General features: G+C 45.9%; 1 protein-coding gene across 4 annotated transcripts in view; it reads left to right on the top strand.

Moving 5' to 3' along the window:
* Window positions 1–12215, top strand: part of DOCK11 (dedicator of cytokinesis 11) — a 199830-nt gene that overhangs the window by 92829 nt on the left and 94786 nt on the right. For all 4 annotated transcript variants that reach the window (XM_081792433.1, XM_081792431.1, XM_081792430.1 and 1 more), the window contains exons 18-23: window positions 18–83; window positions 2039–2131; window positions 4821–4944; window positions 8538–8659; window positions 9343–9429; window positions 11227–11316. In XM_081792433.1, coding sequence (XP_081648559.1) covers window positions 18–83; window positions 2039–2131; window positions 4821–4944; window positions 8538–8659; window positions 9343–9429; window positions 11227–11316 — 582 coding nt within the window. The remainder of the gene's footprint in view (window positions 1–17; window positions 84–2038; window positions 2132–4820; window positions 4945–8537; window positions 8660–9342; window positions 9430–11226; window positions 11317–12215) is intronic.

The raw sequence follows: 12215 nt of genomic DNA, 5'->3' as shown, positions 1-12215 counted from the left end.
TGATTAATCCTTTCTAGGCGAGGAACATCGCAGTCTGTGTAGAATTCCGGGATTCAGATGAAAGCGACGCTCACGCTCTAAAGGTTTGTTTACGATCTTGATAAGCGTGCACTTTTAGGAAAGACAAAGACCGTGGTACTTGGTGGCTAAGTTTAATTCGTTTCCGCGCCATAAGGAAAATGTGCTGACGTGACAAAAGTAGTATTGCCTTTTCTGCCCTCACACCTTGACTGCGAGGATTAAATATTAAGAAATAACAAAACGAGGTAGGAGCATATGTAGCTTTGAGAAACGGGGTAAGCTTCACATACCAGATTTTTGCCTTTGCTCCACTTTGATTTTTCATGGCTCTGATGTGCAATCACAAGGTCATTTTCTCCTATGACCTGACAGTTTATAATGGTATCAGCAGGGGACTATAAACTCCTTTCTCCTTGAAACCTGAACAGTCTTTGAGCAAACAGAAGTGAGTGCTTTGATCTGAGATAGGACTTCTTCTCTGTGACCGGCCAAATGGTGCCTCCGTATTATCTGACAGAGCAGTCCTTAAATACCTATCACTTCATAGCGCCTTTACGTTTGCACTCTTTAGCACATTCATCAGAGGCCTGAGAACATCTAGCCGTCACGAATTGTTTATCTGGCTCCCTGCTTCTCTAGCTTGAGCCTAAATCAGACAGATGGATGGCTAGTCTTCGACTCAACCCTCCTGGGGAAAGAGGCTGGAGGCCCCTGACTAAGTCGTTGAATGTTTAGTAACCCCTGCCTTTGAAAAGAGGTGGTTTTTGTTGTTCTTGTTTTTTGTTTTGCGCGTTTTTTTGGGTTTTTTGTGGGTTTTTTGTTTTTGTGTCGTTCCTCCCCCGCCCCCCCCCCCCCCCAGAAACCTAGGTTAAGAATTCGCTGGCTCAAATTAGGTATATTTTCTCTGATTTTCCCTAAACTGCAGATGAGAATAACTATTCCTTTTCTCCCCCATGCAATATCCTTTTGTACACTTCAAGATTCTTACCTTACCTCTCGGCAGTTCCCGCAAATCACCTTCACAACCGTGTTTAAAGGAGAATTGGCAATGCATTCACACGGAGTCTCAGTTTCATTTCAGAGCTGGCCTAGAGGCTGGCTCTGAAGTGACAGGGTGAAGCAGTTAGGCCCTATGGAAGTGAAAAACTCACACCAGAAATGAAATTTGATCTTTTCGTGGAACCATAGAAAGCCTCGCATTTATTTTATTGGTATAACAGAAAGCTGGTGACTTTTAAAATGTGGCTCAGGGGCGCCTGGGTGGCGCAGTTGGTTAAGCGTCCGACTTCAGCCAGGTCACGATCTCACGGTCCGTGAGTTCGAGCCCCGCGTCAGGCTCTGGGCTGATGGCTCGGAGCCTGGAGCCTGTTTCCGATTCTGTGTCTCCCTCTCTCTCTCTGCCCCTCCCCCATTCATGCTCTGTCTCTCTCTGTCCCAAAAATAAATAAAAAACGTTGAAAAAAAAATTTTTAAAAATAAAAAAATAAAAAAAAAATGTGGCTCATAAAGTGAGACAACAGTGAGCTCGTCTGTAGCCTCATGTATCTGCTAGTGTGTGTGTGTGTGTGTGTGTGTGTGTGTGTGTGTGTGTTCTAACCCCTCACCTTGCCCACCACACAAGGAGCGTTCAGCAAATACTGCTAACTGGCTTAGGGGGAGCCTCTTCAGTTAAGATAGCAAGTAGCATCAGAGAACGTAAGCTTTCCAGAACTGGTTTCAGAGTGTTTCCTTTCCACATGATTAGCCATATTTGACTCCTTGCCATTGACGAATTTGGAAGTGCGTTTCTTTGATGGCTGGAAATCCGGAAGCACCCATGCAGCCAAGTTAGGTGATGTCTGGGGGTGATCGCTGGAGTGCGGGTAAATGATTCGGAGTTTACAAGTTCACGGTGAGAACTGAGTGGGCTTGGCCATGGCCTTGTGCTCACAGATGCCTCTGACTGGATGTGGTTCCATTGCATTATGTTTAAAGACCTTCTCACCGAGATTGGTGACTCGGTTTCCTTCTTTTGCAGTGTATTTATGGAAAACCTGCAGGATCTGTTTTTACTACAAATGCTTACGCTGTTGTCTCCCATCACAACCAAAATCCAGAGTTCTATGATGAGGTAAGAATGCATTTTTCTGGTGTTTATAAAACACGGTGGTGGCTCTTCTTTTTTTCTTCATTTCCATCATCTCATCTGCCGTTGCAATCCCTTGTCCTATGAAAATAGAAAGTGTCACACCAAGATGAAGGGCCACTGCCTGCTTGGTGCCCTTTGATGACAGTAGAAGATTTGCCCGCAGATTGAAGGGACTCTGGCGCAAGGTAACGATGCAGGAAGCAAACGCGAGACTAGAGCTAGGATTGTGGCCCTAGCTTTGACAACAACTGGCTCCATGACCTTGAACAAGTCACTTCCCTTTTCTGAGTCTCCATTGCCTCAGCTTTAAAATAAGAAATTCAGGGGCACCTGGGTGGCTCAGTCGGGTAAGTGTATGACTCTTGATCTCGGCTCAGGTCATGGTCTCACGGTTCGTGGGTTCGAGCCCCGTCTCAGGCTCTGTGCTGACAGTGCGGAGCCTGCTTGGGATTCTGTCTCTCCCTCTCTCTGCCCCTCCTTTCTCTCTCTCAGAAGAAATAAATAAACTTACAAAAATAAAATAAGAAATTCAGAGCAGATTTTGTTCAAGGCCCTTCTAGATTTTTCTTCCTGTGGTTTTGCATGGGGTTGGGGGTGCAGCCTCTCTGTAAGTGAAAGGCTTTGGGAGGCACAGCAACACTTGAGGGCCACCAGAATCCCGCTGGCTGCTCTAATGCCTCAGTACAGTGTAGACAATGGGACCTATACCGTCTCCCAGGCTCCGTGCCCCGCTCCCCAGTCTACCTCTCCGGCCCTGTCTCTGTCTCTCTTTCCTTCTCCACCTCTACATCTCTGTGTACCTCCCAGAGTCTGTCTTAGTGTCTCTGTCACAGCCTCTTCTAGTCGGCATGTCCCTGGCTTATCCAAATCTGCAGACTGGATTTGACTCCTACATGTCTCCACGAACCTGGATACAGGCGGCGGCTTTGTGGGTTAGCCCCCCAGGGAGAGGGGAGGCCCGTATTTATGTGCAACAGACCATTAGATACCCAGATGGCGTGGACGCTGTGAATAGGCACGCTCTGGCGACATCTACCTATGACAGAAATCAGTTCTAACGCCAAAACCACGCCTTGCATGAATGATAATTCGGCCAGATGTCCCTCCCCGAGCTGTTTTAATTTGGCCCCCTCTGTAATCAACGCCAGTCGCTGCAGAAAACTTGATCAGGTAGAAGTAATCCACGTTATTTTTAGGATGCCAGAAAGAAGCAGGCTTTTCAGTCATCCAGTCTGTCTTGACCAGGGGAGAGGGACATTGCATGTGTTCTGTGCAGGTAAATGCACGTGCGTCAAATCAGTTAACCCGTAATTTGTCGCTGACATGCTTCCGGGAGGCTTTGCACATATTTGGTTGGGTCCTGATTGGAAAATCGCTTGAGGTTGGGGGTTTGTATTAAAGTCTTCATTTGAAAGAGCGCCTGGGTGGCTCAGTCGGTTGACCGTCTGACTCTTGATTTTGGCTCAGGTCACGATCCCAAGGTCATGGGATCGGACCCTACACTGAGCATGGAACTTGCTTAAGATGCTTTCTCCCTCTCACTCTCTGCCCCTCTCCCTCACTCATGGCTCTCTCTCTCTCTCTCAAAATAAAATAAATCTTAAGAAAAGAGTATTCATTTTTAGGGTTAAATTCACATGTCAAGGGTGACAATTGTTCTTTCTTTCTTTTTTTTTAAATTTATTTATAGGGGTACCTGGGTGGCTCAGTTGGTTAAGCCTCTGACTTCAGCTCAGGTTGTGATCTCATGGTTTGTGAGTTCAAGCCCCGTGTCAGGCTCTGTGCTGGCAGCCGGAGCCTGCTTCACATTCTGTGTCTCCCTCTCTCTCCCCTTCCCCACTCACACTGTGTCTCTCAAAAATGAATAAATGTTAAAAAAATAAAAGTAAAATTTATTTATTTAGAGAGAGACAGAGACAGTGTGAGTGGGGGACGGGCAGAGAGAGAGAGAGAGAGAGAAAGAGAAAGAGAATCCCAAACAGGCTGTGCCCTGTCAGTGCAGAGCCAGATGCGGGGCTCGAACCCACAAAACCATGAGACTGTCACCTGAGCCGAAAGCAAGAGTCAGACGCTCAGCCAACTGAGCCACCCAGGTGCCCCTACAATTGCTATTTCTTTAAGTAAACTTACATTTTGCTTCAAAAGATATTTACGTGAACTGTAATTTGTGCATACCATAATACCACAGTGACTTTTTGCAGGTTTATTTGCAAAGCTCAATCCACCCCTCCCACCCCACCCCCCTCGCATAAAGGAACACAACAATTTAGAGAAAAGAAGCCTTCCAAATTCAGTACACATTTTGGATAGATTGTATTCACTGACTGCAGATTGAGTTACATAGTATCCCTGGGCTGTGAGGCTGTGGTTTTGATCCAGTGTTTTAGAAAATCCTGCTGCAAAGTTGAGTCCGGGAGAATCCACTGACCTCTCCAGCAAAAGTAATAAATCAGCCCTCACAACCCAGGAGAATACTGTTTTCAAATTGAAACTGACTGGACAAGCCTTGAAAGTATGTTTAAACAGTATCTATTATTTGGTGACTTGGCTTGTCATTTAGAAAAATACGTCATTGGGAAAGTAACGATGCAACTGAACTAAAGGTCTGACGGTCCAGCTTGACAATTAAAAATGAAACAAAATGCTGTGTGTGATTTTGCTGTCATTGCAGATTAAAATCGAGCTTCCCATTCACCTGCATCAAAAACATCATTTGCTCTTCACGTTTTATCATGTAAGTTGTGAAATCAACACAAAGGGAACAACCAAAAAGCAGGACACAGTTGAAACTCCAGGTGCGTGTATTCTTTAAAAGTGTCTTTCTACGGCTGTTTGAGATGGAATTGTCTAGAATGCAACAGGCCTCTTTTCCTCAGGCTGCGAACCACTTCTTAAAAGGCACATTTCGGAGTTAAAAGGTTCATCGGTATGAGATGAATCGTATGTTCATGCGACCACCACTTCTACCACATGTCGCGTCCAAATGCTTGCCTGTGTGCTTGGAGTCCCGGAAGTCACGTAAAGTGACACGTACAACGTAAAGCCATGCTTCTCGTGCGGGGACACATATTGTGATAGGCGGTATTTGTGCTATTTCTCTTATGTAGAATGGCCCAGCAACCAGAACTTTCCAGTTCGGCTCCCTGAGGAAGTGGGAAGTGAGCCCAGAGCTGGGGACATTGTTGAGCTGGAGGGAGATTGGGGACCCCCCTGGTTCTAGTGAGAACAGAACAGATGCCATGAACTGGCATAAACTCCAGTAGTGAAGCCCCAGTCCTGGTCCCATTCGGCAAGGCTGGAGGTAAAGCAGTAGGAAGCTTCTTTAGGAGACCATAGGGGACCTGTAAACATTGTGTGCCACCCCCACTGTATAGATGTCAGCATGCTCTGGGATTCAGATCCAAGCTGGCCTGGATCGGCCTTAAACTCATTCATTCATTCATTCATTCGTTCACCAACTACATCGGCATGTTTATTACGTGCAAGAAAGACATTGTAGTAGGTACTGTGGAGAACCAAACATAGATTGCGTCTTAAGGGGGCGTATGGTCTAGCCGGGGAAATGAGACCGGTGTGGACAACTACAATACAAGATCAAAAGTAGTTACCGAGAAAGTGGTACGATGTGATCTCAGAGAATATGGAGTTATTACTTCAACTGGTGGAGGGACGAGTGGCTGGGAATCTGGGAAGGCTTCCAGGAGGAGATGGTGTTTGGGTGAGGCCTTAGAGGGGCGGGGTTGAGATTGAGAATGCAGTGATGGTAGGAAGGTAGCGGATTCGAGGATAAAGGAGCAGCCTGTACAGAGAGAGGCGGGCTATTGAGGGGTATGGCCAGGAAACCACACATAGTTCAATACCACGAGAGCACAGGGTGTTGGGGAGGGGGAGCCACAGGATGTCAGGTTGATAAGGAGGCGTCAGATCGTGGAAAGCCTTGAATGCCAGGCTGTGGATTTGATTGCATTCTGTCACCAATATGGAAATACAGAAGGGTTGTAAACACCAGTAAGAGCTGTTCTGCAGGAAGTCCATAGAAATCGCAGTTTGTTCAGGGCAGGGACCTTGCGGGTTGAGAAGAAATCTGGCGGAACAGTAGGAACCCAAGGCCGTGCATCTCCCGGAAGACAAATGACTACTTCCTTATTTCCATCCTAGACAGCAGTGGGCAAGGTGCTCGGTGGAGCAGGAGATGGTTATTCTGTGGGCCACTCATCACGTGTTACTGCCCATCCTTAAGTGGCTCCACGCCTTTGAGCCAGATGGCGTGTGCTTGACATCGTACCTTTCCAGCTTCCAAGTGCTCTATATGCCTTTTCACTGAGAGACACCCTCGGTCGTGCTTTTGATTAACTCACCGTGCGGAAGGTGTTGCCTAAGCAATTCCATAGAGACCGAAAGTAGATTAGCGGTTGCCAGGGACTGGGGAGAAGGGAAAATAGGGAGTAGCCTCTAAGAGGTGTGGAGTTTCTTTTCGGCGTGATGAAAGAGTTCTGGAATGAGTAGCAGTGGATGCCCAGCTTTCTGAAATAGACTAAAAATCATTGAATTGTGCGCTTTAAACGGATGAATCGATAGGGGAGGCGGGGAGAGGGGAAAATGGGTGATGGGCATCAAGGAAGGCACTTGTTGGGATGAGCACTGGGTGTTGTATGGGAACGATGAATCACGGGAATTTACTCCCGAAACCAAGAGCATACTATAGACACTGTATGTTAGCTAACCTGACAATAAATTATATTAAAAAAAAAAAAAAAAAAAAAAACAACGGATGGATTGTATGGTATCTGAATTCTATCTCACTACAAATTTCTGTGGGGAAAAGTTTTGCCCAAGAACAAGAAAGAGATTTTCCTATTTTCTGGACTGGAAGCCTTTTGTCTCCTGTCCAGTTTTCGCTTAATTACTCTGACAGAGTCCTTTTGAATGGTTCTCGCACTCATGTTACTTTCCTGTGTTCTTTATAGGAGAACGACTCTGGGTAAACCATTTCTGAAGCTGTACTAGTAAAGATCCCTGCGGGCGTGTTTCAGAGTCTGAGAAAGCCATTTAGTCTACTTAGAGAAAGCAACATATTTGTCTTCTTTTAAGAATTAAAGCATTTGCCAAATTAAACACGTGAATGAAAACATTCTAACCAGATTTGTGTTGACTTCTGTGTTCACAGTATAAACACACGCGCACGCACACACACACACACACACACACGCTCACGCAAAGAATTTTAAAGAATCAGAAGGCAGCGGCTTTAAAAAGTGCTCTCCAGCCAACACCCTGTCTCGTATGCCAGAACTGGGTCCAGAGCAAGCTTTTTTACCGCTGAGTTATAAACACTTGAAGCCCAGAGTAATCTCTATAATGGAAATACTGACACTGTTCAACCTGAGGAATACAGATGGCTCTGACTCGTTTAGCTAGAACATGATGAGTTCTTTAATAGAAATCCAAGAGGCTTTCTTGAGTAGAACCGTTAAGAAATATAGAGACTGGGAAAAATCTCTCAGTGGATGCAAGTTGTAAACACTTATGCACTGGCTGCATTCTCCTACTGCATTTTCCTCCTTCTGTACTCAGGAAAACCGCCCAACTGAGTACTGCCTTGTATGAATACGGACTGCAACCTTGGCTTGTGACCTTGATTTTCCGTAGTCCCCTCCTGTTGGATTGCTGTCAGAAACTTTGGAACTTACTGCTGGTGGTCTGAGATTGTCCCAGACACAAGACTCTGTACTTCTACTAAGAATGGATGAGAGCGATCTGAGTCCTTTTTAAAAAAAAAAAATAAGTCTAGGGGTGCCTGGGTGGCTCAGTCGGTTAAGCGTCCGACCTCAGCTCAGGTCATGATCTCACAGTCTGTGAGTTCGAGCCCCGTGTCGGGCTCTGTGCTGACAGTTCAGAGCCTGGAGCCTGCTTCGGCTTCTGGGTCTCCCTCTCTCTCTGCCCCTCCCCTGCTCTTGCTCTGTCTCTCTCTGTCTCAAAAATAAATAATCATTTAAAAAATTAAAAAAGAAGTCTACCACAAATTATCCCCCAAAGGGTAAACATAATGGTCCTGATGCACTTTTAAAAACTTAAAGTATTTTCGTATATTATTACCTCTCTTTGCTCTCTCCTAACTATGAGATGGAAAGGTTGTGTGTTGTTCCCAATTTATAGTGCAGGAAATTGAGTAAATAAGTCATTAGTGGCCAGGCTGGGATTAGGAAGCCATCCAAGTGCATTGTTCCTTCCCGGGTATTCGGACGCCCAACACCTGGACTCCCACATATGGACCCCACCCCCACCGCAGGAAACATCGCCACCCTGCCCTGCTCCCCAGCAGTCAGAGATTTGTGGAGCTAATTGCATTTGCGATTTCACTTCTCACGGTTGATTATTGTGTTGGCAGTTGGCTTTGCCTGGGTACCTTTGCTGAAGGATGGGAGAATCATTACATTGGAGCAGCAGCTGCCGGTTTCAGCCAATCTTCCTCCAGGCTACTTGAATGTGAATGATGCAGAATCAAGAAGGGTAGGAGAATAACTGTCTTTGTTCAAGTAATCACAATGTCGCGTTTAAAAAGTAGAATGCTGGGGGCGCCTGGGTGGCCCAGTCGGTGAGCGTCTGACCCTTGATTTTGGCTTAGGTCATAATCCTAGGGACGTGGGAACGAGCCTCGAGTTGGGCTCTGCACTGAACATGGAAGTTCCTTAAGATCCTCTCTCTCTCTCTTTCACTTTCTTTCGCTCTCTCTTTCTTTCTCTCCTTCCTTCCTCCCCCCTTCCTCTGCCCCTCCCTGCACTCACTCACTGGCTCACTCTCTCTCTCTCTCTCTCTCTCTCTCTCTCTCTCTCTCAAAAACATGAAAAGTAGAATGCTGTATTCTAGAGGATAGCTTCACAAACTGTGGTCTGAGGACTGTTCCACCAGAAAGAGAAGTCAGGAAAATCAGTGTAAACCTTTGATAGCAATTTGACCCAGGTTACCTTGTGTCTGTTGATTCTAGTAAGTTTCAAAAGCTGGGGCTTGGAGTTTGTGCATCATCTTAAAATACTCCTTTAGTTACTAGTTCATTTTTATTGTAATTTATAAAAGTGTCAGCCTGCCAAAGATTGGAAATTCAAAATGGTTTAGGATCCATTTACTCTAAAGGCAGATTGTTTTCTCCAGGAATTCCCTATGTGTGAAACTAACACATTTGTTTCTGTTCACAGCAATCGAATGTGGATATTAAGTGGGTAGATGGCGCTAAGCCTTTGTTGAAGATTAAAAGCCACTTAGAGTCTACCATTTATACTCAAGTAAGTTGCATCATGTGAATTTCGTCAATTTTGCTATTTGAATATTTTTTTTAAAGTTCTTTGTTCGGTTGTTGTTGTTGTTTTTTTCCCTAGTAATCTCTACACCCAGCGTGGGGCTTGAACTCAGGACCCCAAAGTCAAGAGTCACATGTTCTTCTGACTGAGCCAACCAGGGGCTCCTGAATCCATTTCTTGTTTAAAATAGACTATGTTCGATTCCTGCAGCCTCAGAGAAGTTGTGGCCTCAAAGACTTTCTCATTAGCCATAACATCATTCTTAATTGTAATAGCTCAAGTTGTATAATCCCTGTCAAATCCCCAAATCCGTTTATTCCCATTAATGGATTCATGCCTTACAAAACTCTGAAAGGAAGGTTGGAGGCTATCATCACCTTTTTTAAAAAATAAATTTAAGTTTTGGGAACAGTTTGGGATTTGCAGAAAAATAGGGTCGTACATACAATTCCCATATACCCTGTGCCGAGTTTCCCCCGTTACTAACCTCTTACATTAATTAGTATGGCACAAGGGCACTAGGGTGGCTCAGTGGGTTGAGCGTCCGACTTTGGCTCAGATCACCATCTCCTGGTTCGGGAGTTCGAGCCCCACATCAGGCTCGCTGCTGTCGGCCTGTCAGCTCTTTAAAGAGCTTGCTTTGGGTCCTCTGTCCTCCTCTCCCTCGCCCTCCCTTGCTGTGCTCTCCCCAAAATAAATAAATATTTAAAAACAATTAGTATGGCACGTATGTTCTAATTAATGAACCAGTCGTGATCCATAACCATTGACTAAAGTTTGTATTTATTCAGATTTCCTTCTTTTTTACCTATGGATTCTATCCAGCGTAACATACTCCATTTTGTTGTCATGTCATCTTAGGCTTCTCTTGGCTGGGACAAGTTCTCAGACACTCATTGTTTATGATGGCCTTGTCAGTTTTCATGAGTGGTGAAGTTTTGTAGGATGCCCCTCTGTTGGAATTTGTCGGATGTTTTTCTCATAGATAGACCGGAATTGAACATAGCAATTTGAAGTCAGTGGCTCATGGATGACTAGTAGTTTACCCTTGTCCTTGGCATCCATGAAATTACAATCAAATATCTGTTGGAGGCTCTCAAGCACAGTTTGGAAATTCACCGATGGGGAAGATGAAGTCCACGTTCCTTGGCGTGGCCTATAAGGTCCTTCTCGGTATACAATATCTAGATTCCACATAGGACGGCTGGATGCTTGCCGACCAAATTGCCACGATCGCTTGGGCATTGAATGCCTGAGACTATTATTATCTGGTAACTCCCTGCTGATACCTTTTCTTCACCTATCAGTCCAGACCTCTGTTCCTACTCGTTTCATTAAAATCTAGAAGCAGCCCGGGGCACCTGGCTGGCTCAGTCAGTCAAGGATCCGACTCTTGATCTCAGGGTCGTGAGCTCAAGCTCCGCATAGGGCTCCACACTGGGCATGAAGCCTGCTTAAGAGGTAGAGGCTGCCCAACCCGACAGACCACACCCGTCAAAAAAGGAATTAAATGAACATTTGGCTAGCTGCGCAAAGATTGTGACCTGCCCGGTATGCGTGGGTACACGCTCACTCCGCCCGGTTTTGCTGCTTTTTGTGATGGCCGAGGGGACCACGGGACACGGGCACACGTGTCGGTGACTGCAGCTGCCGAATCTGGGCGTCAGAAGACCCAGATCGATCATCTTGTGAGACGCGGATGCCGGGGGGACGGAGCGTTAGAGCGCCTGTGTTTGAGGGTGATGAATCAGATTTCTATGGCCGGGTCCATCTGTTTTGCAGGATCTACATGTCCACAAATTCTTCCATCATTGCCAGCTGATTCAGTCGGGCTCCACAGAAGTTCCGGGGGAGCTCATTAAATATTTAAAGGTAAATGAACAGCAGCTTTCGGCGGAAGGTTTGTTTCTCGTATCTTTCTCGTTGCCACGTTTTGATGGGGGAGGTGGGGGAGGGAAATGAAACGAACACCTTAAAATAGTTGGGGGCTGTGTATCCTCAAGGGAATACTTTCTGTAATGTGCTTTTCTATCAGTTGCCTATTTAGGAGCAGACAGCGGAGTTGCTACATTAGGAAGAAACTGTTACAGCCAGACTCTGTCGACATATTTTTTGAAAATCTCATGAAAATGTTTACTTCAGTTCCATAAATCGGTTTTCTTGGCTCTTTTCTCGTCCTGCTGACTGCCCGGTGAAGGTGGCTCCTGCCGTGGGGAAAAGGGTCAGGACAGATGGGAGCGTGTCCCTTTTGCTGGGAGTAAAATGGACGATTCCTGTGTCTGTGGGTGAAAGATGATATCAGCAGGGTCCACTGAAGACCGAAAAGCCCAGTTTCCGCATGTCGCGTGGGAGAGAGTCTTAAGAAACACCATATTTTATTTAAATGTCTTGAGAACCCAAGGCTCTGTTTATTCCCTAACACGGTGGGACTGAACTGCACATCGTGGGACCTAGCTGGCAGCGACTGTTTCTGGTTACTCCTTTCGTAGGTCAGCCATGGAAAGTCTGGGGCATTTTTATTTTATTGATTTGTTTTTAATTTTTTAGATTTTTATGTATTTATTTGGGGGGAGAGAGCGCGCGAGCGAGCAGGCGAAGGGACAGAGAGAGAAGGAGACAGAATCCCAAGCAGGCTCCGCACCGTCAGCGCAGAGCCCGATGCGTGGCTCAAACCCACGAACCGGGAGATCATGACCTGAGCCAAAATGAAGTCGGACACTCAACCGACTGACTCGCCCTGGCACCCCAGGAATTTTTATTTAAAATTTTTT

The sequence above is a fragment of the Panthera onca genome, chromosome X, assembly GCF_046562875.1.
Source record: "Panthera onca isolate mPanOnc1 chromosome X, mPanOnc1 haplotype 2, whole genome shotgun sequence".
NCBI lineage: Eukaryota > Metazoa > Chordata > Mammalia > Carnivora > Felidae > Panthera > Panthera onca.
The sequence above is the reverse complement of the archived record's forward strand: the minus strand, read 5'-3'. Positions and strand labels throughout refer to the sequence as shown.